This window comes from Saimiri boliviensis, chromosome 16 (genome assembly GCF_048565385.1).
Source record: "Saimiri boliviensis isolate mSaiBol1 chromosome 16, mSaiBol1.pri, whole genome shotgun sequence".
In the NCBI taxonomy this organism is placed as follows: Eukaryota; Metazoa; Chordata; class Mammalia; order Primates; family Cebidae; genus Saimiri; species Saimiri boliviensis.
In genome coordinates, this window is record NC_133464.1 from 86,867,201 (window position 1) to 86,892,872 (window position 25,672).

The 25,672-nt window shown below is 41.8% G+C and overlaps 1 protein-coding gene and 1 pseudogene across 3 annotated transcripts in view; one reads left to right on the plus strand and one right to left on the minus strand.

The window, feature by feature from the left end:
- The window catches only part of SKA3 (spindle and kinetochore associated complex subunit 3), a 30,013-nt gene extending 8,736 nt beyond the window's left edge, over window positions 1-21,277 (plus strand). The window contains exons 4-9 of one of the 3 annotated variants that reach the window (XM_039473374.2): window positions 1,147-1,564; window positions 10,019-10,104; window positions 15,115-15,200; window positions 17,128-17,331; window positions 18,967-19,085; window positions 20,360-21,277. In XM_039473374.2, the coding sequence (XP_039329308.2) occupies window positions 1,147-1,564; window positions 10,019-10,104; window positions 15,115-15,200; window positions 17,128-17,331; window positions 18,967-19,085; window position 20,360 (914 nt within the window). In that variant the 3' untranslated portion in view covers window positions 20,361-21,277. Of the gene's footprint in view, window positions 1-1,146; window positions 1,565-10,018; window positions 10,105-15,114; window positions 15,201-17,127; window positions 18,040-18,966; window positions 19,090-20,359 lie in introns of those variants that run through there. The other 2 variants (XM_074387933.1, XM_074387932.1) reach the window with 2 other exon arrangements.
- Window positions 1,671-25,322, minus strand: LOC141581680 (protein MIX23 pseudogene; annotated as a pseudogene).
- Window positions 25,323-25,672: the final 350 nt, after the last annotated feature.

The window sequence follows — 25,672 nt, forward strand, 5'->3', positions numbered from 1 at the left end:
GCAGAGAAGGGGCCATCTACAAAGAGGCAGAGGCTGAAGGGAAGTTTTATAGGGTCATGCTGGAGGCAGGCTAGGTACAGAACAAGATTGTGGCCGGGCATGGTGGCGCACATGTGTAATCCCAGCACTTTGCGAGGCCAAGGTGGGCGGACCACTTAAGCTCAGGAGTTCTAGACCAGCCTGGGCAACATGGTGAAACCCCATCTCTACCAAAAATATGAAAACTTAGCTGGGCTTGGTGATGCGTGCCTGTAGTCCCAGCTTCAGAGGTTGAGGCTGCAGTGAGCCAAGATTGCCACTGCACTCCAGCCTGAGGGACAGAGTGACACCCTGACTCAAAAAAAAAACAAAAAACAAAAAAAAAAAAACAAGGTTATGCCTACAGGTTGTTTGATTAGCCTTTTCTCAGAACAATTGTTCATTGTTCTCCCCAACCTGGGGCACTCCCCCATTGTTGCTTACTATCTGTGATTGTGCCACTGCACTCCAGCCTGGGAAGTCCAAAAAAAAAAGCAACAGAAAATACATTCTGATGATCACTAAAGTCTGAGCAAAGAAAAAAAAAAGAGAAAGAATATTAAGAAAAATTAGTAAATCACATTAAGGATGTAAGGAAATTGGACTTTTATTTGTGGATATTAATTTTTCATCTTGTAACACTTTAACTTGCTTTCTCTAATATATAATCATAGTGGGATATGGGTGCACAAGAGATACATGTCAGAACTTTATTAAAGGGACAATTGAAATAATTATTTCAGCTGAGCATGGTAGCTCATGCCTGAAATCCCATCACTTTGAGGGGCCAAGGCAAGAGGGTCACTTGAACCCAGGATTTTGACTCCCGCCTGGGCAACATGATGAGACCCCCATTTACACACACACACACACACACACACACACACAAATTAAAAATTAGCTGAGCATGGTAGCACAGCCAGTTACCCCAGGGGCTGAGATGGGACGATCACTTGAGACCAGGGGGTCGAGGCTGCCGGGAGCTGTGATCATACCTTTGTACTCCAGCCTGGGTGGCAGAACTTTGGTTCATTTGGGAAATTTCAGATAAGCTATTTTCGTTGCTTTTGTAGACATGAAATTTTCTATTTTGGTGTTTGACCAGAATATTCTGACTTTTCCTCCTAGTGCACGAACAAGAAGCCATTAACTCTGACACAGAGTTGTCTAATTGTGAAAATTTTCAGGAGCCTGATGTCAACAATGATGTGAACAGTTCTGATCCTCCTGTAGCAAGCAGTTGTATTTCTGAGAAGTCTCCACGTAGTCCACAACTTTCAGATTTTGGACTTGAGCGGTACATGGTATCCCAAGTTCTACCAAACCTTCCACAGTCAATGAACAACTATAAGGAAGAGCCCGTAATTTTAACTCCGCCTACCAAAGAGTCACTAGTAAAAGTACTAAAAACTCCAAAATGTGCACTAAAAATGGATGACTTTGAGTGTGTGACTCCTAAATTAGAACACTTTGGTATCTCTGAATATACTATGTGTTTAAACGAAGATTACACAGTGGGACTTAAAAATGTGAGGAATAATAAAAGGTAAGCAGCTCTGTTAAAAGGCAAATTTTATCTAGTGTTCTAAATCTTTTGTATTGGTCTTTTCCCAGAAGAAATATGTTTTAGACAACATTTTTTCTTTAAAAAGTTTTCAGACACTTACTTATTTTATTTCAGTAGGTTTTAGGGGAACAGGTGGTGTTTGGTTACATCAGTAAGTTCTTTAGTGGTGACATTTTCAGGTACTTTATATTACAAACCGTGAATCACCAATACTATCAGTAAAGTGTGAGCTCTTGGTTTCTTCAGGTGAGAGACTAGAGAAGGAGTGATAAAGGCCTGAAAAAAGATGGTATGGAACATAACTCACCAAATTGATTACCATGAGTAGTCAACAAGTCCCAGTGGATGTAACTAGCCAGAGATTCTCCTCTCATTTAAGTGGGAAAGTTAGACAGTTCCCCTCTGATTCAGCTGACCCCTGTCCCGGGATGGGAAGGAAGGACGACATTGAGAATAATATCAAGTCACTGCTAGATCCAGGATTCCACCAAAACTTCCATCCAGTTACACCGAGTTTGGTCTTCTTAACGCTATCTTTTTGATGGATTACACGAAGCACTAAAATAAGTTGGTGTGAATGACAGAAGTGCCATAACTGTGGGAAAGCAGTCGTTGGCACCTTTACTTTTCAAGAAATCATTGACGGACCAGGACAAAGTTACGTGGATGGAAATGGCATCAATACTTCCTCACTACTGTGATTTGCTGATAGGGATGGTAATCGGGTCAAGTGACAAGGTCCGATCCAACAGCATTCAGATCCAGAAGCGATTGCATGGGACGATGGTGGCGCTTGGCGGAGCACCTGATGGCGAAGGTGCAAATCTGCTGGTTGCTCATAATGCTGGACCTGCGATAGATTGGATCAGCAGCCAATCCTGGGTTGGAGAGCTTGCTTGTCTTTGCATTTCTATTCAAAAAATTTGAATCACCGGGAAAGAGCTATTAGACCAAGTTAAGCCTGTTGCCGCTGGAGCTCGGATGACTATAGTCTTCACAGTACAAGCTTATCTGGAGCAGTGCATGGATCGAACACCTGTGATACCCTCAGTTCTTTCAGATATAGTAGAGATTGAGCAAAGAATTACCAGCGCAAAAAACAAAATGGGAGATCTATTCAAGCTTGCTGGAGCACTGCGTCACCCTATAGTGTTGAAAAGCCTTCCGTGAATGTTTTCTGAACCTTGCTACTGAGGCTAATTACTGGATCAAAAGAACCAATCTACATTTACAGGGTTCAATGCTCCCAACGTAATACCAGGATCAAGCCTCTCATTGACACTCTTAAAAATGGCAGCCCAGAGATGCATTAAAAGAGGAGATGCAGGAGGCCAGATGGATGGTCACACCCTCGCCGTATTAAGTTGTTATGGAGTTAGCGGCTATGATTGAACATCTATTGAAAAAAAAGAGAAAAAGATGGTATTTGTAGGGATAGAGAAGAGGGGATAAAATTAAAGGGGCAAAATTCGTAAGGACTTGTGATTGCTTTGCCATGGAGACTTGGGGAAAGAGGATGATCTAGGATAAACCCCAAGTTTCCGTTTTGTTGCTTGGGATGATGTTAGGGAGAACAAGAAAAGAATACCTGGAGTGTGGAGGGATAGGTGGTGCGTTTCCATGTTGACTTTCACATTGTTAGTGCCTCTTCATGCTTAGGCATTTTAATCAGTTTAAAGTTCAGTGAAGGATTAAGCGCTAGACTAGATTTGGGAGTCATTAGCATGGAAATGGTAATTAAAACCATGAGAGTTATAATGGGGGGGGGGGGGCACGGTGGCTCACACCTGTAATCCCAACACTTTTGGAGGCCGAGGCAGGCAGATCACAAGGTCAGGAGTTCGAGACCAGCTCGGCCAATATGGTGAACCCTCATCTCTACTAAAAATGCAAAAATCAGCCAGGCCTGGTGGCGGGTGCCTATAGTCCCAGCTATTCAGTAAGCTGAGGCAGCAGAATCACTTGAACCTGAGAGGCAGAGGTTGTAGTAAGCGGAGATAGAGCAACTGCACTCCAGGCTGGGCAACAGAGTAAGACTTGGTCTCAAAAAATAACGTTACAACATTACAATGAAAATACCACTTACCAAAGTAGCCAAGCAGTATCTGAAGATAAATACTTATTAAATACTGTTACTATTAATGAAGGAAAATAAACATATCTATCAAAGAGTCAGAAATAAAAAACCCACAGCTGGGGAAAAGAAACACTAAAGATAAAATTTTAATCCAAAAGATTTTTTTTCTTTTTTTTTGGGCTGTAGTACAGCGGCGCAATCTCAGCTCACTGCAACCTGCACCACCTGGGTTCAAACTCTTCTGTCCCAGCCTCCCTAGTAGATGGGACTACAGGCATGTGCCACCACGCCCAGCTAATTTTTGTATTTTTCTCTTGACCTCGTGATCCACTCACCTCAGCCTCCCAGAGTGCTGGGATTACAGGTGTGAGCACCCGGCCTAACGTCGTTCTTGATGCTCTGGCCAGTGTAATGAGATAGGAAATAAGTATTTCTGTGTTGCACTTCTAGCCATTTTGTACCAAAGCAACTCAAGAAAATCACATGAAAAACTTGTAGAAGTATTAAAATTCAAGAAAGAGGCTGATAGAAGATATGTATTTTATATAGTTACATAAGGCAACTCTTTCTTTCTTTACAAATTTATTTTTAGAGACAGGTTCTCAGTCTGTCACCCAGGTTGGAGTGCAGAGGCATGGTCGTAGCTCACTGCAGCTTCGACTTCCTGGACTCAATCAGTCCTCCTACCTCAGCTTCCTAAGTAGGTGGGACTACAGATGTACACCACCATGCCTGCCTAATTTTTTAAAAATAATTTTCTGTAGAGACAGGGTCTCACTATGTTGCCCAGGTTAGTCTCTTAAGTCCTGGCCTCAAGTGATCCTGAAGCTATTTTTAGAAGTAAAGATGATTCAGTAAATTATACAGGAACAGTTAACTGTTTGGAAAAAAATCAAGTAGTCTCTGCCTCAAGTCAACATGAAATATAGATGGATCAAAAAGAAAAATATTTAGTTAAATCATTTACAAAGTAAAAGAAAATATAGACAAATCCGTTTAAATAGTGGAAGAGTATACTTTAACTACCAATATGTTCGTAATTACAAGAAACTTGTCAATTAATTGACATGATTAGACAGTTTAACAATATTTGTTTATTCAGAAATATGGACGGGCACATGAGTCAGGCACAGTGGTTTATGCCTTAGTCCCATCTGCTTGGGAGGCTGAGGTGGGAGAATCACATGAGCTCAGGAGTTTGAAATCAGCCTAAGCAACATAGCTAGATTCCACCTCTAAAAAGATAAAATAAATAGAATGGAACATGAAACATATAAAGGGTAAAAGCTAAACCAAGAAAATAGTTGCATTGAGGGCCATTACACACATGCTGATAAGAAACCACGAACACACCAAAAGCTACCTAGGTAATGGACAGGAATTGATAGGACTAATAATTATTTTAAAAACAGCTTTGTCTATTAAAAAACTACAAAGCATATTTGTTTTAACTGTTAGAAGAGTAAAGTGAAACGTGTGTTCATGTATCATTGTTGGGAATGTTTCATGGAAAGAGTTGATTCTTAAATGTTTAATATCTTTTACCTAGTCATTTTACCTCCAGGAAAACTTGACAAACATTTTGGCACAGCAATATTTATTACAGCCTTATTTTAAATGGGGAAAATTGGAAATAACCAAAATATCTACAGTAGAAAGTATTTAAATTATGGTGTGACACTAAAGTCAGAAATCATACTAAAGAATATGGATAGATTTGATCACATACAGAATTTAAACCACTGTATCATAAAATACTTGACCAATGACAAAGCAGGAGACGTTTTGCAGCATGATAAATAGATGTGCATATATGTGTTATATATATACGTAATATGTTTTAAAAACCCATATACACTAATAAGTGAAAGGCATCCCATTTTTTTTTTTTTTTTTTGAGACGGAGTTTCGCTCTTGTTACCCAGGCTGGAGTGCAATGGCGCGATCTCGGCTCACCGCAACCTCCGCCTCCTGGGTTCAGGCAATTCTCCTGCCTCAGCCGCCTGAGTAGCTGGGATTACAGGCACGTGCCACCATGCCCAGTTGATTTTTTTTGTATTTTTAGTAGAGGCGGGGTTTCACCATGTTGACCAGGATGGTCTTGATCTCTTGACCTCGTGAACTACCCACCTCGGCCTCCCAAAGTGCTGGGATTACAGGCTTGAGCCACCGCGCCAAAGTTTTTTGTTTTTTTTTTGAGACGGAGTTTTGCTCTTGTTGCCCAGGCTGGAGTGCAATGGCGCTATCTCGGCTCACCGCAACCTCCGCCTCCTGGGTTCAAGCAATTCTCCTGCCTCAGCCTCCTGAGTAGCTGGGATTACAGGCACACACCACCATGCCCAGCTAATTTTTGTATTTTTAGTAGGGACGGGGTTTCACTGTGTTGACCAGGATGGTCTCGATCTCTCGACCTCGTGATCCACCCGCCTCGGCCTCCCAAAGTGCTGGGATTACAGGCTTGAGCCATCGCGCCCGGCCGGCATCCCAATTTTTAAAATAAGCAAAGACATGAATTAACAAAAGAAGAGGCCAGCTTCACTGGCTCACACCTGTAATTCCAGCATTTTGGGAGGCCAAGGTGGGTGGATCACTTGAAGTCAGGAGTTTGAGACCAGCCTGGCCAACATGGTGAAACCCTGTATCTATTAAAAATACAAACATCAGCTGGGCATGGTGGTGTGAGCCTGTAGTCCCAGCTACTGGGGAGGCTGAGGCAGGAGAATCACAGGAACCTGGGAGGTTGTGCCACTGCACTCCAGCCTGGTGACAGAGCAAGACTCCGTCTCTTAAAAAAAAAAAAAAAAAAAAATACAGTTGACCAATAAGCATACGTATACTTTTAGCTTTGCAGGTAATGAGGGAAATGCAAATGAAAAATGAAATGTTGGGCCGGGTGCGGTGGCTCAAGGCTGTAATCCCAGCACTTTGGGAGGCCGAGGCGGGTGGATCACAAGGTCAAGAGATCGAGACCATCCTGGTCAACGTGGTGAAACCCCGTCTCTACTAAAAATACAAAAAATTAGCTGGGCATGCTGGCACGTGCCTGTAATCCCAGCTACTCAGGAGGCTGAGGCAGGAGAATTGCCTGAACCCAGGAGGCGGAGGTTGCGGTGAGCTGAGATAGCGCCATTGCACTCCAGCCTGGGTAACAAGAGCCAAACTCCGTCTAAAAAAAAAAAAAAGAAAAATGAAATGTCGTTTTTCAACTATCCAGACGCAAGTTTTTATTTCCAGGTTTTAACCAGGCTTGTTAAGAGAGTGAATACCAATAAAATACAGGTTATATTGAGTGTTGATTAAAAAAACTGCTTTTTTTTGAGATGGAGTCTTGCTGTGTCACCCAGGCTGGAGTGCAGTGGCACGATCTCTGCTCACTGCAACCTCCGCTTCCTGGGTTCAAACAATCCTTCTGCTTCAGCCTCCTGAGTAGCTGGGATTACAGGTGCCTGGCTAATTTTTATATATTATTTATTTATTTATTTTTCCTTTTTTTTTTTTTTTTTTTTTAAGGACGGGGTTTCACCATGTTGGTCAGGCTGGTTTTGAACTCTCGACCTCAGGTGATCCACCCGCCTTGGCTTCCAAAGTGCTTGGATTACAGGCATGAGCCACCGCACCTGGCCCTAATTTATATTTATATATATATATATATATATATATATATATATGTGTGTGTGTGTGTGTGTGTATATATATATATATTTTTTTTATTTTATTTTATTTTTATTTTTTTGAGATGGAGTTTCTCTCTTGTTACCCAGGCTGGAGTGCAATGGCACGTTCTTGGCTCACCGCAACCTCCGCCTCCTGGGTTCAGGCAATTCTCCTGCCTCAGCCTCCCGAGTAGCGGGGACTACAGGTGCACGCCACCATGCCCAGCTAATTTTTGTATTTTTAGTAGAGACGGGGTTTCACCTTGTTGACCAGGATGGTCTCAATCTCTTGACCTCGTGATCCACCCGCCTCGGCCTCATGAGCTACCACACCTGGCCTAAATTTTTTATTTTTGGTGAAGATGGGGTTTCACTATCTTGGCCAGGCTGGTCTTGAACTCCTGCCCTCGCGATCCACCTGCCTCAGCCTCCCAAGGTGCTGGGATTACAGGCGTGAGCTACTGTGCTTGGCCAGAAAATGCTTTTATAATGGTAGCCATTGGTGAATCTTTCTAAGGGAAAAATGTCAGTGTGTATAAAAGGTTTTATGAACTTTTACTTAACGAATTCAAGGAAAATAAAGTGTGCAATTGTATGTATATATAACACTGATTTCATTTATAGTTCAGAAGAACAAAATATTAAGAGTTCACAAATAAGTAAGGTACTAAGCAAATCTAGACAGAAATTTGCCTCTGCAGGGGAGAGACAGGTACCAGGTTGGGAAGCTTCCATAGAGGACTACACAGGTACTAGCAGCAGTCTTTCCTTTTTTTTTTTTCCTTTTTTTTTTTTTTTTCCTTTTTAAAGATAGCATCTCACTTTCCTATTTTATTTATTTTTTTTCCCAATTTTTCCCTATTGTAAATAAGCTGCAATAAATACTACTGTGCCAAAATGTTTGTTGAGTTTTCCTAGGGGTAAAATGACTGGGTAAAAGGTTTTAGATATTTAAAAACCAACTCTTTACATGAAACATTCCCAACAACACCCAGGCTTCACCACAGCCACGAACTGGGTTCAAGTGGTTCTCCTACCCCAGCCTCCTTTGTAGCTGAGGCTACAGGTATGCATCACAATGCCCAGCTAATTTTAATTTTTTTTTTTTTTTTTTTTTTTTTGAGATGGAGTTTTGCTCTTGTTACCCAGGCTGGAGTGCAATGGCGCGATCTCGGCTCACCGCAACCTCCGCCTCCTGGGTTCAGGCAATTCTCCTGCCTCAGCCTCCTGAGTAGCTGGGATTATAGGCACGCGCCACCATGCCCAGCTAATTTTTTGTATTTTTAGTAGAGACGGGGTTTCAACATGTTGACCAGGTTGGTCTCGATCTCTTGACCTTGTGATCCACCCGCCTCGGCCTCCCAAAGTGCTGGGATTACAGGCTTGAGCCACCGCGCCCGGCCTTAATTTTAATTTTTTAATATATTTTGTAGAGATGGGGTTTTGCTATGTGGCGCAGCCTGATCTCCAATTCCTAGCCTGAAGTGATCCTCCCACTTTGGCCCAGCGACATTACAGGATTACAGACATAAGCCACTATGCCTATCCCTTTGATTTTTAAAAATATATATGCCATACTGTATACACGCTTTTTTTTTTTTTTTTTTTTTTTTGTCGATAAAGTCTCACTCTGTTGCCCAGGCTGGAGTGCAGTGGCTCGACGATCTTAGCTTACCACAGCCTCCACCTCCCAGGTTCAAATGATTCTGTTGTCTCAGAGTAGCTGGGACTACAGGCACACACCACCAGGCCTGGCTGAGTTTTGTATTCTTACTAGAGACAGGGTTTCACTATGTTGGCCAGGTTGGTCTTGAACTCCTGACCTCATGATCTGCCTGCTTTGGCCTCCCAAAGGTGTAGGATTACAGGCTTGAGCCTCTGTATTTGGTCAGTATACACACTTTTGAAAAATGTTTACACAATGGCCAGCCATGGTGGCTCATGCCTGTAATCCCAGCATTTTGCAAAGCCAGGGTGGGTGGATCACCTGAAGTCAGGAGTTTGAGACCAGCCTGGCCAACGTGGTGAAACCCTGTCTCTACCAGAAAATACAAAAATTAGCCAGGCACAGTGGTACACTCCTGTAGTTCCAGCTACTGGGGAGGTTTAGATGGAAGAAAATCTTGAACCCGGAAGGTGGAGGTTGCAGTAAGCCAAGATTGCACCACTGCACTCCAGCTGGGGGGACGGAGCGATACTCTGTCTCAGAAAAAATGTTTACACAAGATGTGAAAGGCAGCATGAGTCATTATGTTTAATTCAAAAGTGGAAACTTACAAGTGAAAATCAATCCTGAACTGTCTTGTACTCAGTGATAGTCTCTTTATAACTGTTTTACAGACATTACATAATTGGCTAGGACAATGATAATCAGATGACAGGATCATTTTAGTCTTTAAAAAAAAAAATGGCAAGTTTTTAATCTATATATGTATACTGGTTGTAAAATTCCGCTTTAGGATTTTGAAGCCATGAGCTACAATAAGTTCCTTTTTTGAACTAATACATTGAACTTAGTGGTCCTTAACCTTTTTGTACCATGGATATATATTAGAACAAATAAAAGAATTTGTTTCATGGGACTTCTATACCATAAAGCACAACTGAATGTTTATCTAAACTTGATATTTAGCAGTTAAATTTTTTCCCAGAGATTAAATGTTAACTTTTTTAACCTTGTAATTTCCCTGTGAATCACACCAGTGAGGAGAACACAGATACGGAATCGAGGCCCAGTGATAATGTTTTTGCCACTCCTGGCCCTACCATCCAGCAGTTGGGAAAAAGTGGTAAGTATGAGAAGTCAAGTTACTTCTCAGAAACATTTTTCCCAAACTATCTTTGTACGCAGTTGATTTCATCATCTTAGCCATTCTGATACTTTTCTTCATCTGTTTAATTCCTAACATTGGATTAATATTAAGTACCATTTCATTCAGTATGATTTTGTCCAAGAGAAAGAAAATTTTCTGTTTTTCTTTCTTTCTTTTTTTTTTTTTTTTTTTTTTTTTTTGAGATGGAGTTACGCTTATTACCCAGGCTGGAGTGCAATGGCAGGAGCTTGGCTCACTGCAACATCCGCCTCCCAAGTTCAAGCGATTCTCCTGCCTCAGCCTCTGGAGTAGCTGGGATTACAGGTGCAAGCCACCATATTCAGCTAGTTTTGTATTTTTAGTAGACATAGGGTTTCTTCATGTTGATAGGGCTGGTCTTGAACTCCCAACCTCAGGTGATCCGCCCACCTCAGCCTCCCAAAGAGCTGGGATTACAGGCATGAGCCACTGCACCCTGCCTGATATGTTTTTAATACTCTGGATCATATTCAATATTTGTCAGCTGGCTGTTTTTAACATTTTAATTTAAAACCTATATATTCATTCACCAGTCTTTTGATGTAGCGCCATAGTACTTTTTTCTTTTAGTTTAATTTAAACCTATTGATTACAGTTGTACATTGTCTTTCTTATGTAAACCCTGCACAGAGTACATCAGCCGCCATTTTAAATTTTGGTTTCCTTTGAATAGCTCAGTAACTTAGAGAAAATTTTCATAGTGTTTTCATATTTGTCCCAGCAAACATGAAAACATTGGTGTTCATGAAAAAGCAAGATTAAAAAAATCCTAGAGTTGTATTATTTTGTTTTGTTTTGTTTTCTTTGAGACAGGGTTTCACTCTGTTGCCCAGGCTGGAGCATAATGGCACGATCTTGGCTTGCTGCAGCCTCAATTTCCCAGGCTCAGGCAGTCCTCTCGAGTAGCTAGGACTACAGGCACATACCACCATGTCCAGCTGATTTTCGTGTTTTTTGTATAGATGGGGTTTTGCCGTCTTGCCCAGGCTGGTCATAAACTCCTAAGCTCAAGAGATCTACCTGCCTCCGCCTCCCAAAGTGCTGGGATTACAGGCATGTGCCATCATGCTCAGCCTGTGATTTTTTAAAAATAATATTTTATAATTGGCTGATCTGTACCAAATTTATTGGAAATATTTAAAAACAACTTGTTTTTGTCAGGTCTTTGAAAAATCTTGGACATATTTTTTTAAATTTTATTTTCCTATCAATGTCACCAATATGTAATTGTTATTAAATTAATGAGTCTTAATAGCATAAACAGGTTTAAAAATATATCACTCATAGTAAGCTTATAGCTCAGTTTATAAGAACGTGACTGTATTAAGGAGTAGCAGATTTTTTAAGAAAAATAAATTGGACCATCATCTTGCACCATACTCAAAAGGGCAATGTGATGAGACCTCGTCTCTACAAAAAAATTAAAAAATTAGCCAGGTGTGGTGGCTCATGTCTGTAGTCTCAGCTACTCAGGAGGCTGAGGTGGGAGAGTCGCTTGAGCTCAGGAGGTTAAGGCTACAGCAAACCATGTTTGTGCCACTGCACTCCATCCTGGGTGGCAGCAAGACACTGTCTCAAAAAAAATTTTTTTTTAAATTAGAGACTAGTCTCTATGTCACTCAGGCTGACTTGTTTCAAACTCCTGAGCTCAAGTGATCCTCCTGCCTCAGTCTCCCAAAGTGCTAGGATTACAGAGCCACTACACCTGGCAAAAAAAAAACTTTTTAGAATAATATTACTTTTCTCCTAGTTTCTCAATTTTTTTCTCCTAAAATTTCTGTAAGATATATTTTCGAATGTATCATTCTGTCTTCTCAGTTTCTTAACTTCTCTTTCATATTTTCTCTCCCTTTCTGTTCTGTTTTGTGCCTTAGTTAGATCTTTCTTCCAGTTTACTGTTTCTCTACTTACAGTGAGTGTAAATTATTTAAATCTATCAGTTGAATTTTTACTCCAGTAACATTTTTTGCTTGATAAGCTTATTTTTTTCAAATGTATGAGGCACCAAAACAAAGCGTAGGTGCATAAAGTTGACAGCCTGGAAGAGCTGTACAATCTATCAGCCTTTTTTATTTTTTATTTTTTATTTTTTATTTTTTGAGGTGGGGTTTTGCCCTACTGTGCAGGCTAGAGTGCAGTGGTGCAGTCATAGCTCACTGCAGCCTCGAACTCCTGGGCTGAAGTGATCCTCCCACCTTGGACTCTTGAGTAGCTGAGATTGCATGTGCAGGCCACCACACTCCACTTCTCTGAATATTTTAAAACACATGTGTATGAAAGACTTTTTTTTTTTTTTTTGGAGACGGAGTTTCGCTCTTGTTACCCAGGCTGGAGTGCAATGGCACGATCTTGGCTCACTGCAACCTCCGCCTCCTGGGTTCAGGCAATTCTTCTGCCTCAGCCTCCTGAGTAGCTGGGATTACAGGCACGCGCCACTATGCCCAGCTAATTTTTGTATTTTTTAGTAGAGATGGGGTTTCGCTGTGTTGACCAGGTTGGTCTCGATCTCTTGACCTTGTGATCCAACCGCCTCGGCCTCCCAAAGTGCTGGGAATACAGGCTTGAGCCACCGCACCGGGCCCTGAACGACTGTTTATGGTGTTGATTCTCTTGTTTATTGGGCTGATTCTCTGTCCTGTTAGTTTGCTTCCTCATATGCTTTTAGGTTTTTTGTTTGTCTTTTTTTTTAAAGATGGGGTTTCACCATGATGGCCAGGCTGGTCTTGAACTCCTGACCTCAGGTGATCCACCCACCTTGGCCTCCCAAAGTGCTAGGATTACAGGCGTGAGCCACCGCGCCCGGCCCGTTTGTCTTTTTAATTTTGAGACAGAGTCTCGCTCTGTCGCCCATGTGGCAGTGCAGTGACACAGTCATGGCTCACTGCAGCCTCTGCCTCCTGGGCTCAAGTGATACTCTCACCTTGGTCTCCCAAAGTGCTAGGATTATAGGCGTGAGCCACCACACCTAGGCTATGCTTTTAATTTTTACCTGTGAGCTCATTTTCAAGAGAAGTTGTTTTCAGTTGAGGTTTGTGTGCCCTGGATTGTCAGGTAGTCTCTGTGGAGCTGTGTCATGCTGGCCCCAGCCAAGGCCACATAGGTCTTGCCAACTGTAGACAACTTTCTAGATGAACCAATTGCCGCAGACCTGTGCCAGAGACATAGGGTGAGCTCAGAACCTGTAACTCCATAAATGTATGGAATTGATATTCTGATTTTCAAATACTCTTCCAAAACTCCACCTTTAGCCTAGCTTGCTTTAGTTCTGTTCCCCTGCCCAGTACCAGTGGGCAGATCTGAATATTTTTGTCCCTGGTTCATAGACCCTATGGTTCTCCCAGGCTCTCAGCTTTATGCATCATGCTCCATTTCCAATCCCCGTGTGTTCAGAGCCTGCACTTTAACTCCTCTCTGTGCTTATCTTAAAATCCCAGGTATTTAGGTATATGTTTGGAAATAGCAAATTAAGTAGATGTTAACATTTTGCTGTATTTACTTCAGATCTTTTTTTTAAATAAAAGAAAACATGAATAAAGGTAAACCCCAGTCCATTACTCTCCTTCCTGCCTTCGCCAAAAGTAATGATTTTCCCAATGTATAGTTCCATTGTTTTACAGGAGAGACATTCGGTTCATATTATTTTGCCACTACTTTTTTCACTCAACAGTGTGTTTTTTATATTTTCCATGTAAATTCAGTTTTTCGTTGAGACAGGGTCTCGCTCTGTCATCCAGGCTAGGGTACAGTGGCGCAATCTCCACTCACTGCAACCTCCGCCTCCCAGGCTCAGCCAATCCTCCCACCTCAGCCCCCCAAAGTAGCAGGGACTACAGGCATACACCACCATGCCCAGCTAATTTTTGTATTTTTTTGGTAGAGGGTTTTCATCATGTTGCCTAGGCTGGTCTCAAACTCTTGGACTTAATCTGTCTGGCCACCTCAGCCTCCCAAAGCACTTCATCCTTTTTAATTCATAAATAGTATTCTATTGTATATATAAGCCATATTCATTTGCTGGTTAGGAGGTAGTATTTTTATTTTTTATTATAGGCAGTGCTCTAAGGAAATTTTCCCTTGTGGGTATGTGTGTTTCTCATATCTAGGAGTGCCAGGTCAAAGGGCATGTACATTTTTACTTATTCTAGAAAATGCTGAATAGTCAGCTAAGAGTGGCTGTTAAGATTTATCCTCTCACTAGTGGTGTTAAGTTCCTGTTTCTCCATCTTTTCCAGCACTTGATGATTTTTAGACTTAAAATATTTTGCCAGTTAGATTGTTTTTCTAACATAGTTACCTTTTTCTCTTTGATTTTTTTTTTTTTTTCCCCTAAAGAAATGGGGTTTATCCATGTTGGCCAGGCTGGTCTCAAACTCCTGACCTCAGGTGATCCGCCCACTTTGGCCTCCCAAAGTGCGGGGATTACAGGCGTGAGCCACCAGGCCCGGCTCTCTGATGTTTTTTAAGGTTGCCTTGATGATACTGTGTGTTCTACATAGCAAATGTCTGTATATGCATGAGTCTCTCTTGCTCTTACCTTTAATTTTCCCATCCCTGGTTGATGTGACACTGTTTTTAACTAGTATAGCTTTAGAGTAAGTCCTGCCATCTTGGAAGGCTAGTGACCTGCTCTCCCTCTTTCTCCTCCTCCTTCAAAAGTTTGATAATTTTCTCCATAAGGTTTTACACCATTTTAATAGATATCTTTGTAGGTGTCTTGTCTTTGTTGCTACTGTGAAAAGTAACTTCTTTCAAACTGTATGTGTAATAGTTTGTTGCTTTTATGTTTATTATATAACACTACTATTTGTTATTGTGTATTACTCTTGCATCCTTGCTGAACTTTATTAGTGCTAATGATAATTACATATGTGAATTAGGGGTTTTTTTCCTATCCATTTAAGCACACTATAGTTATAATTTTTTATGACTATTTTATGTGTCTTTTAGGTGCTGAGTTTACAGATTCTCCTTTGGTACCTACATTGTGTACTCCTGGTTTGAAAATTCCATCTACGAAGAACAGCGTAGCTTTGGTAACTTTGCATAAAATTGAAAGCCGCAATCTTTCTCTTAAAGACTCAGATACACTACTGCTTGCAGGCTCAAAGAGTGTTTAAAAGACATAGATGAATCCAGCTTTTAGGAATGTATTTACAGTGCATTTCTGGAGGGTAACTTGGCAGTAGAATCAATTGCCCTAAAAATATTTTTCATACTCTTAAACCGTGTCTCAGTATTTTTTCTAAGGCAAATTGGGACAAAGATTTAAAACAAGTTATAGAGTAAGGAACAGCATTATTTGTAAGCACAAAACATAGGAAACAGTATAAATATTGAATGATATGGAAGAGCTAAAACACATCAAGGCATATCCATAAGATCCGGTGTTATATATACTATCATATGTTTTGAAAAACACATGAGCGCATATAAAAATAATGTTTTCGGCCGGGCACGGTGGCTCAAGCCTGTAATCCCAGCACTTTGGGAGGCCGAGGCGGGTGGATCACAAGGTCAAGAGATCGAGACCATCCTGGTCAACATGGTGAAACCCCGTCTCTACTAAAAATACAAAAAATTAGCTGGGCATGGTGGTGCGTGCCTGTAATCCCAGCTACTCAGGAGGCTGAGGCAGGAGAATTGCCTGAACCCAGGGGGCGGAGGTTGCGGTGAGCTGAGATCGCGCCATTGCACTCCAGCCTGGGTAACAAGAGCGAAACTCCGTCTCACCAAAAAAAAAAATAATAATAATAATAATGTTTTCAAAAAATATTAATCATAAGGAAAATGTGTATGTACACACACACACACACACACACACACATATATACACATTTTAAGGAAAAAGCGGATAGAAATAGCAAACTGTATCTCTGGGTGATAGTATTATGGTGATTTTGTGCTTGTTTTCCCTAAATTTTACCAACAAATAAATTTAATCAGATTTCATCAAATCAAAACCTTCTCTCTCTTTAGTCAGTGTGGTCACTTAAGCAATGCTATAGAAAACCAGTACCGTATTGGGGTGTATCCTATAGAAGTTTCTATAATGATGGAAATGTTTTATAATTTGCACTGTCCAATATGGTGGCCACCAATCACAAGTTATTGAGCACTGAAAATGTGGCTAGTATATCTGAAGAACTAATAATTAATTATTTAAATTTAATTTTAATTAACTTAAAATCTAAAGAGCCCCATGTGGCTGTGGCTACTATATTCGACAGTGCAGCTGTAGATGAACATAGGGCTGTGTTATCAATTGAAGTATGAGGTTACCTGCCTGTTACTACCTGCCATTTACAATTAATCTACTCCTTATGTTTCTGTTCATGTGGAAGGTACCCTGCGGAGGTAACACTCCATCCTCTCTTTCTACTAACTCCGACCTGAGAGAGCTGGAGCGACTTACCCCGTTGGCTGATTTAGCGTGAATAATCTGCATAGTTAAATTTTTTTTTTTTTTTTTTTTGAGACGGAGTTCCGCTCTTGTTACCCAGGCTGGAGTGCAATGGCGCGATCTCGGCTCACCGCAACCTCCGCCTCCTGGATTCAGGCAATTCTCCTGCCTCAGCCTCCTGAGTAGCTGGGATTACAGGCACGCGCCACCATGCCCAGCTAATTTTTTGTATTTTTAGTAGAGACGGGGTTTCACCATGTTGACCAGGATGGTCTCGATCTCTCGACCTCGTGATCCACCCGCCTCGGCCTCCCAAAGTGCTGGGATTACAGGCTTGAGCCACCGCGCCCGGCCTACCTCAGCCTTTGTTAATAATGAAGATGGTATTTTGTCCTCTATATACCATTTGTTCTTGGATTTTGTTTAGATCTTGATCAGAGAAGATGGGGTAGATAGGGGCCTACTTAGAGACCGCAACAGAACTAACAAATGACTAACCATTTTTATTTACTACATTATATTGTATTACCATAATTTAATGGTTTATTTTTATTCAATAGGTATCCACAAATTACCCATTACCAAAAACAAATTGTTCATCAAACAATTTGGAAGTTAAAGATTGTACTTCGTTGGTTTTAAATTCAGACACATGCTTTGAGAATTTAACAGATCTCTCTTCACCTACGATTTCTTCTTACGAGAATCTTCTCAGAACACCTACACCTCCAGAAGTAACTAAAATTCCAGAAGATATTCTCCAGGTTATTTTTCCAGGCTATTTTTTTTTTTTTCTGATATTCTTTCAAAGTGAAGTATCTAAAGACCTGAAACTGCATATAAACTGTCTTATTTATCATGGACCTAATGTGCTAATTTTGGTGATGAGAAAATCTAAATTAGGCTGTCAGGACCTTATTTTCTAATATTTGTTCAACTGTGGCTTCCTTACTGATCATGGTTCTGTTAGAAGTGTTGCTGGCAAAGTCAGTAAAGTCATTTATTTACGCTAAAATTTCCCAGAGCCAGGGTATCATGAGATTATGATGCTGTATTTTTACTGTACATTTTCTATGCTTAGATACACAAGTACTTACCACTGTGTAGCAAGTGCCTACACTACTGAGGACAGTTACATGCTGTTCAGGTTTGTAGCCTAGGAGCAATAGGCTATACCATATAGCCTAGGTGCGTAGCAGCGTATAGCATCTAGGTTTATGTAAGTACTGTGGTGTTCACACACAGTGAAATTGTAATGATGCATTTCTCAAGTTGTATCCCATTGTTAAGTGATGCATGACTGTATCTGATTCTTTAGTATTTAACAGCAGTTACCATTAGTGTACTAATGACTTATAACAACTGCCAATTCTAAGTAACCAGTCTGATTCTTTGACAGTCCCTCTCCTCTTAATAGAAGTTACAGTGTTTGGCAATTATTACTTACACATGTGGAATTCTTAATAACCGTTCTAGAAATCTTGATGCCTTATGGAGACCCATGAGAAGGATAAATCACTTAGGAAAGTCCCCAAATGCCATTAGATCTGACTCATGCTGGGATGTCAATGAAGTACTTCTTATCCTCTTTCTGCGTTTCTGGAAGTTATAATAAATTGTGTGAAGAAGGAGCATCTTCTGTCTTTATGCAAATTACAGTTTCCACTTCCCAGTGGGTGCTTCATCTCCTATTTCTATGTAAAAGGAAGGAAACCTTATATTTAATATATCACCTGTTTATACATGAAAAATTATAGCTGATATTTCGGGGTCTCCTTTCACAGTTTTTACAATTGATGACCTTTCGTTTAAGCATTTGTTTCACGTCTTTCCTTTGTATAATTTCCCTAACATCTTTGTAAAGGCTTAATTTGCTCTCAGGGATATATTGCTACTTGTTTTCACTGACTTCAGTCAGAATACATTTTAGGGTTTAAAAATCAGTCCTTCACATGCAAGTTAAATTTCTAATATCTCCATCTTTTCATTGCTGTTAGCATGTCTTTTTTTTTTTTTTGAGACCGAGTCTTGCTCGGTCTCCCAGGCTGGAGTGCAGTGGCGTGATCTCAGCTCACTGCAACCTCTGCCTCTGGGTTCAAGTCATTCTTGTGCCTCAGCCTCCTGAGTAGCTGGGACTACAGGTGTATGGCACTATGCCCAGTTAATTTTTGTATTTTTAGTAGAGACAGTTTCACCATGTTGGCCAGGCTGGTCTCAAACTCCTGACCTCAGGTAATCTCCCTTCCTTGGCCTCCCAAACGGCTGGGATTATAGGCGTGAGCCACTGCACTCGGCCCATAGCTTTTTTGGAACATTTTATCATTGTATAACTTCTTCCAAATTTAGGTTATGTTGTTCATGTGACTTGATAAAAAGGAATTTGCTTTTTTTTTTTTCAGCTTTTATCAAAGTACAACTCAAATGTAGCTACTCCAATAGCAATTAAAGCAGTGCCAACCAGCAAAAGGTTCCTTAAACATGGACAGAACATCCGAGATGCTAGCAACAAAGAGAACTGGTGAGTATGTCACCTTTGTTTTTTTTTGTTTTTTTGTTTTTTTGGTTTTTTTTAAGACGGAGTTTCGCTCTTGTTACCCAGGCTGGAGTGCAATGGCACGATCTCAGCTCACCGCAACCTCCGCCTCCTGGGTTCAGGCAATTCTCCTGCCTCAGCCTCCTGAGTAGCTGGGATTACAGGCACGTGCCACCATGCCCAGCTAATGTTTTGTATTTTTAGTAGAGATGGGGTTTCACCATGTTGACCAGGATGGTCTCGATCTCTTGACCTCGTGATCCACCTGCCTTGGCCTCCCAAAGTTCCGGGATTACAGGCTTGAGCCACTGCGCCCGGCCCTAGTATGTCACCTTTGTAAAGAAAATTCCTGTTTGGCTGGGCACAGTGGCTCACGCCTGTAATCTCAACACTTTGGGAGGCCAAGGCAGGTGGATCATTTGAGGTCAGGCGTTTAAGACCAGCCTGATCAACATGGAGAAACCTCGACTCTACTAAAAATACAAAAATTAGCTGGGCGTGGTGGTGCATGTCTGTTATCCCAGCTACTCCGGAGGCTGAGGCAGGAGAATCGGTTAAACTCAGGACGGGGAGGGTGTGGTGAGCTGGGATCACGATGCTGCACTCCAGCCTGAGCAACAAGAGCAAAACTTTGTCTGAAAAAAAAAAAAGTTTCTGTGTTATTTGAGGAGAACATTTAAAAATTAACATTTGAATGTTAGTAAAAAATTTTGTTTTTAATCAACATTTGCTAGGTTAATAGGGTGTCTCTATCTTTTGATATTGAACTTGAGATCCCTGAATCTCAGACTCCCGAAGTTTAATGATAAGAGTGGAAATCTATTGTCAATTATTATTATTATTATTATTATTATTAATTTTTATTTTTTTATTTATTTGAGATGGAGTCTCGCTGTCGCCCGGATAGAGCGCAGTGGCACCATCTCAGCTCGCTGTAACATCCAACTCCCTGGTTCAAGCGATTCTCCTGGCTCAGCTTCCTGAGTAGCTGGGATTACAGCACATGTTACCACGCCCAGCTAATTTTTGTATTTTTATTAGAGATGGGGTTTCAGCATGTCAGCCAGGATGTTCTCAATTTCCTGACCTCATGATCCCCCCGACCTAGGCCTCCCAAAATGCTGGGATTACAGGCGTGAGCCACCGAACTCAGCCCAATTATTTTATAAGTGTAAAATACATAGCCACAGTATTGTGTCATTTGTCTTAATGGCTTTTAATTATATGAAATTGATATTTTTTATTTGTATCTGTTGTAGAAATTCTACTGGATCCATCCATTACAGACACTGAACAGAATGAGATGAAAGCAGAGCTGGACCGATTTTGTCATTCACATTCCCCTGACTCTTTCTTTTAAAAATCGACCCTATTTTAGCCGGGTGTGGTGGCTCACTCCTGAAATCCCAGCACTTGGGAGGCCAAGGCGGGTAGATCACAAGGTCAGGAGTTTGAGACCAGCCTGGCCAACATGGTGAAACCCTGTCTCTACTAAAAATACAAAAAATTAGCCAGGCGTGGTGTCGGGTACCTGTAATCCCAGCTACTCGGGAAGCTGAGGCAAGAGAATTGCTTGAACCCTGGAGCTGGAAGTTGCACTGAGCCGAGACTGTGTCATTGCAATCCAGCCTGGGTGACAGAGTGCAACTCCGTCTCAAAAAAAGAAAAAAAAAATTGACTCATTTTATATAGGAACGTGGACATTGACATCATAATACTCTTTTTATCAAGTTTTGATAAGGTTTAACCTTAGTCTTGTTGACATGTAGTCCTGTCATTCACTCTTTAAGGATTATTAGTGTTTCATTACTACTAAATTACCCTGGTTAATCAACAGAATGGTTTAAGTAGTACCAGGAAGTGGGACAAATGATTTTAAAAATGTAAAGGCATGCTGGGCACGGTGGCTCATGCCTGTAACGCCAAGCACTTGAGGATTGTTTTATGATTGTTCCTTGAAAGTCAAATGGAGGACCTGTCCATTGTGCTCTGTTAATCTTGTCAGAAAACTGTCACCAAAACAAAACTTGATTTTATCTTTGTTCTAGGAGTTACTATGTAGTTTTAAGTATAATCTTCGTTAAATATAATGTAAAATAAAAATTTAAGATATTTAGTTTTCTTTTTCAAAGTAAAGTTCTAGTGAGCCTTATGTATGCCATTGGCTCTGACATGTATACCAGCCTGTCACTGTGTACTGTGTATATAAATGCATAGAATCGGGTTAGCTGCTTAGGGAGGGGATATATTCAAAGTGTACCAAGGACCAAATCCTGGAGTTCTCCTAACGTTAGAGGATGGAAAGAGGCCAGTGAAGTGGGAAGAAAATATTTCAAGGAGAGTGATGATTCTGTCAGTATTGCTGAGAATTCAAGTAAAAAGAGGCCTGAGAATGGACTACTGGGTGTGGCAAAGTTGATGTTGACAACATTCATTTTGGTGGAGTGCTGGTACTGGAAGTGTAGTGGATGGAAAACGGCTGAGGAGTAAACCACTTTAGACAGCTCTTTTGAAGATTTTTGCTGAAGAAGGTAGGCGAGAGGAGGGGCAGTAGCTAGAAGAGGTTATGGAGTGAAGTGTTTTTTTAGTTTTGAGACAGAGTCTCACTCTGTCACCCAGGCTGGAGTTCAGTGGCGTGATGTTGCCTCACTGCAACCTCCGCCTCTCAGGTTCAAGTGATTCTCATGCAGGGTAACTCCGCTTTATAAAACCATCAGTTCTCGGGAGACTTAGTATCATGAGAGCAGCATGGGAAAGACCCGTCCCCATGATTCAGTTACTTCCCACTGGGTCCCTCCCACAACATGTGGGAGCTGCAGTTGAGGGGAAATTTGGGTGAGGCCACAGCCAAACCACATCAATGCGCAATCAAGACTGTTAAGCATTTCTGATCATCAGCTTTGTGGTGGCCTCTGTTTGTCCAAGTCGTATTTCCCTAACCCTTACCACCTTCCTGCTATGATTCTAGTTTCTTAGAACTGATGCTTCTAGCTTATCAAGCTTCAAACATCGGGATCTTTCAGGTGTGTCTTCCCAGTGCTCTTAAAATGAAATCCAAGATCCGTATGACTTACGTGGCCCTACATGATTTGACCCCAGCTTGCTTCTCCCTCCTGCCCCTTGGGCTCCAGCCACACGACCCTCTTCCGCTCCTGCATTCTTCCTGCTCCTGGTCCTCGCACAGGCTGCGCTCATCCTGGAATACTTTTTCCCACCCACTCTGAAAACACTCCCTCGTCCTTAATTTGTAGACACTTGATGTTTTTGTCTGTGCCCTAAGGACTTACAGGCCAGCTCCAGGCTCAACCAAGCAGTATCACAACTTCAAGTCGGGTCAATGAAAGCCCATTCTGGGGCTGAGGAAGTACTGGGAAAGAGCAGTACACTTCTGGAGATGCAGTGGTACAGCTGGAGCTGGGAAGGGAGGGGTTTTCTGTTACTTCAGGCTTTGAGCCCTGGCTAACATGCCTCAGCTCTCAGATTGTTGTTTTATCAGGGTTTACCTACCTTCCTTGTTTAAAAGCGGTCTTCCCTTAGTTCTTTCTCAGCACCTTATTCTCATCCTTCATAGTATTTGGTAGAATTTAATTGTTTAATATTTGGGTATACATTTATTTAATATTTATCTCCCCTACTGGACCACAAAAGCTCAATGAGGGCAAGGACCTTGTTTGCTTACTTTGTCCATTACCCGGTCACCTAGGAGTCTGAAAGGTTTACTGTGTGAATTAGAGATTACATCAAAGAGTTGAGATCTTACAATGCCAGGCATGGTTCTAAATGCTATACGTTTATTAATGTGTGGAATTAACTCTTTGAGGTAGGTACCCAATTTTTCACATGAGGAAATTGAGGCTTTAATGATTGACTTTCCATGTCCCATTTCCCATCCCAAGTCTTGTTGGTTACCAGGCCCTGCGCGGGATCTTTTAACGCCTCTCCACCACTACCCGGATTGTCACCTAGATGATTACAATACTGAATTATCTGATCCTCCTCTTTATCTGGAACTCCTGCCAAAGGTCAATAGGTAAGTGCTCCACTGATTGTGAGTTCATCACTTCCTCTTTTGTTCATGCTGTGCCCTTTATTTGGAGTGCAGATCCCACTCTTCTAGGAATTGAACAAGTTTAAATGCCATATGTAGAAAACCTTTCATTATCCTACCAGTCTCTTCAGTAGTTCTTGTGACATTTTTCTGTCCACTTTTTTTTTTTTACACTGAGTCAGAAAATTATTTTAATAGTTACAAACATTTTTTTTTTTTACAGAATCAGTATAAAACAGCAGTTGATTTCTCCATAATTATCAGAATTATTTATATTTGAGGTCTTGGCTAAGTGGGGCTGAAATCAACAAAAGGTCTAGGACTGTTGGCTCAGAAATCATCGTAGGAAGCCCACCCTGTTGATAACTGTCATGCTTAGCTCTTATGAGATGAGCCGGTCCTTTAAAAAAAAAAAAAAGTATCTCTGTTCATTCTTTGGAGGCTTGAAGTGAATTCGGCAGCATTCCTTAAACACCTTCCAGCTCCTGTCATTTACCACTTCTTCAACGTTCAGTTCTGACTGCATCCATTTCAACTTTGTCTACTCTTTTCTGAGTTGCTTTAATAACGTTAAATTGTCCAAATTATTTTCTCTCTCTTCTTGGAGGTTTTTTACTACTTCTGATGTCTGGGCGATACAATTTTTTATAACTGTCCCTACTGGCATGAGCTGCCATCAAAGACTCATAAAGTTGTTTACAGGTTTGGCTGGCATGAATTTTCCCTGCAAAGGAAGCTGTTGGAACCGTAGTGTTTAATTCATGTACTATTCTGTCATCAATTGTCCTCATCACCTTGAGTAATTCCTGCCACATGAGGAAAAACCCCATCACCTGAAACTCAGCAAACTCCTCACAGTTCACACTGCCACTGGGTGCCACCATATTGGACTTTTTTTTTTTTTCTTTTCTTTTTGAGACGGAGTTTCGCTCTTGTTACCCAGGCTGGAGTGCAATGGCGCGATCTCAGCTCACCGTAACCTCTGCCTCCTGGGTTCAGGCAATTCTCCTGCCTCAGCCTCCTGAGTAGCTGGGATTACAGGCACGCGCCACCATGCCCAGCTAATTTTTTTGTATTTTTAGTAGAGACGGGGTTTCACCATTTGACCAGGAGGGTCTCGATCTCTTGACCTCGTGATCCACCCGCCTCGGCCTCCCAAAGTGCTGGGATTACAGACTTGAGCCACCGAGCCCGGCTGGACTTTTTTTTTTTTTTTTTTGAGAGAGAGTTTCACTCGTTGCCCAGGCTGAAGCGCAATGGTGCAATCTCGGCTCACCAAAACCTCCGCCTCCTGGGTTCAAGTGATTCTCCTGCCTCAGCCTCCAGAGTAGATGAGATTACATCCATTTCATGTGCCACCATGCCCAACTAATTTTGTATTTTTAGTAGAGACAGGGTTTCTCCGTGTTGATCAGGCTGGTCTCGAACTCCTGACCTCAGGTGATCCACTCACCTCAACCTCCCAAAGTGCTGGGGTTACAGGTGTGAGCCACTGCACCCAGCTTTCTGTCTACCTTTTATCAATATTTGCACCCCTTCCTCCTTACTAGACTGTAAAATTTTGAGGAAGGATCTGCATCTGTGTTAAACTGATCTTTGTATTGCCAGGTTCATAGCACCTGGTATATAAAATAGGAACTCATCTAAAATTTTCAAGATTTTTAAGACGGAGTCTTGCTCTGTCACTAGGCTGGAGTGCAGTGGTGCAATCTCGGCTCACTGCAACCTCCACCTCCCAGGGTCAAGCAATTCTGCCTCAGCCTCCCAAGTAGCTGGGATTACAGGCGTATACTACCATGCCCGACTAATTTTTGTGTTTTTAGTAGAGAAGGGGTTCCGCCGTGTTGGCCAGGATGGTCTCGATCTTCTGACCTCATGATCCGCCCGCCTTGGCCTCTCAAAGTGCTGGGATCACAGGCATGAGCCACCGTGCCCGGCCAAATTTTCAAGATTTTGAATATCCTTGGCCGGGCGCGGTGGCTCAAGCCTGTAATCCCAGCACTTTGAGAGGCCGAGGCGGGTGGATCACGAGGTCGAGAGATCGAGACCATCCTGGTCAACATGGTGAAACCCCGTCTCTACTAAAAATACAAAAAATTAGCTGGGCATGGTGGCGCGTGCCTGTAATCCCAGCTACTCAGGAGGCTGAGGCAGGAGAATTGCCTGAACCCAGGAGGCGGAGGTTGCGGTGAGCCGAGATCGCGCCATTGCACTCCAGCCTGGGTAACAAGAGCGAAACTCCGTCTCAAAAAAAAAAAAAAGATTTTGAATATCCTTCAGTTTCACTTCATTCTTAAATTGCTCTAATTTCATCAGATTCCAGGATTACTATGATTACGGAGACAGCGCTTGTGTCATCGCCCAGGCTAGCGTGCGGTGCTGTCATCTCAGCTCACCGCAAACTCGGTTCAAGTGATTCTCCCACCTCGTCTCCCTAGGAGCTGGGATTACAGGCATGCGCCACCACGCCAGGCTAATTTTTGTTTTTAGGAAGAGACAGGATTTCACTGTGTTGATCTGGCTG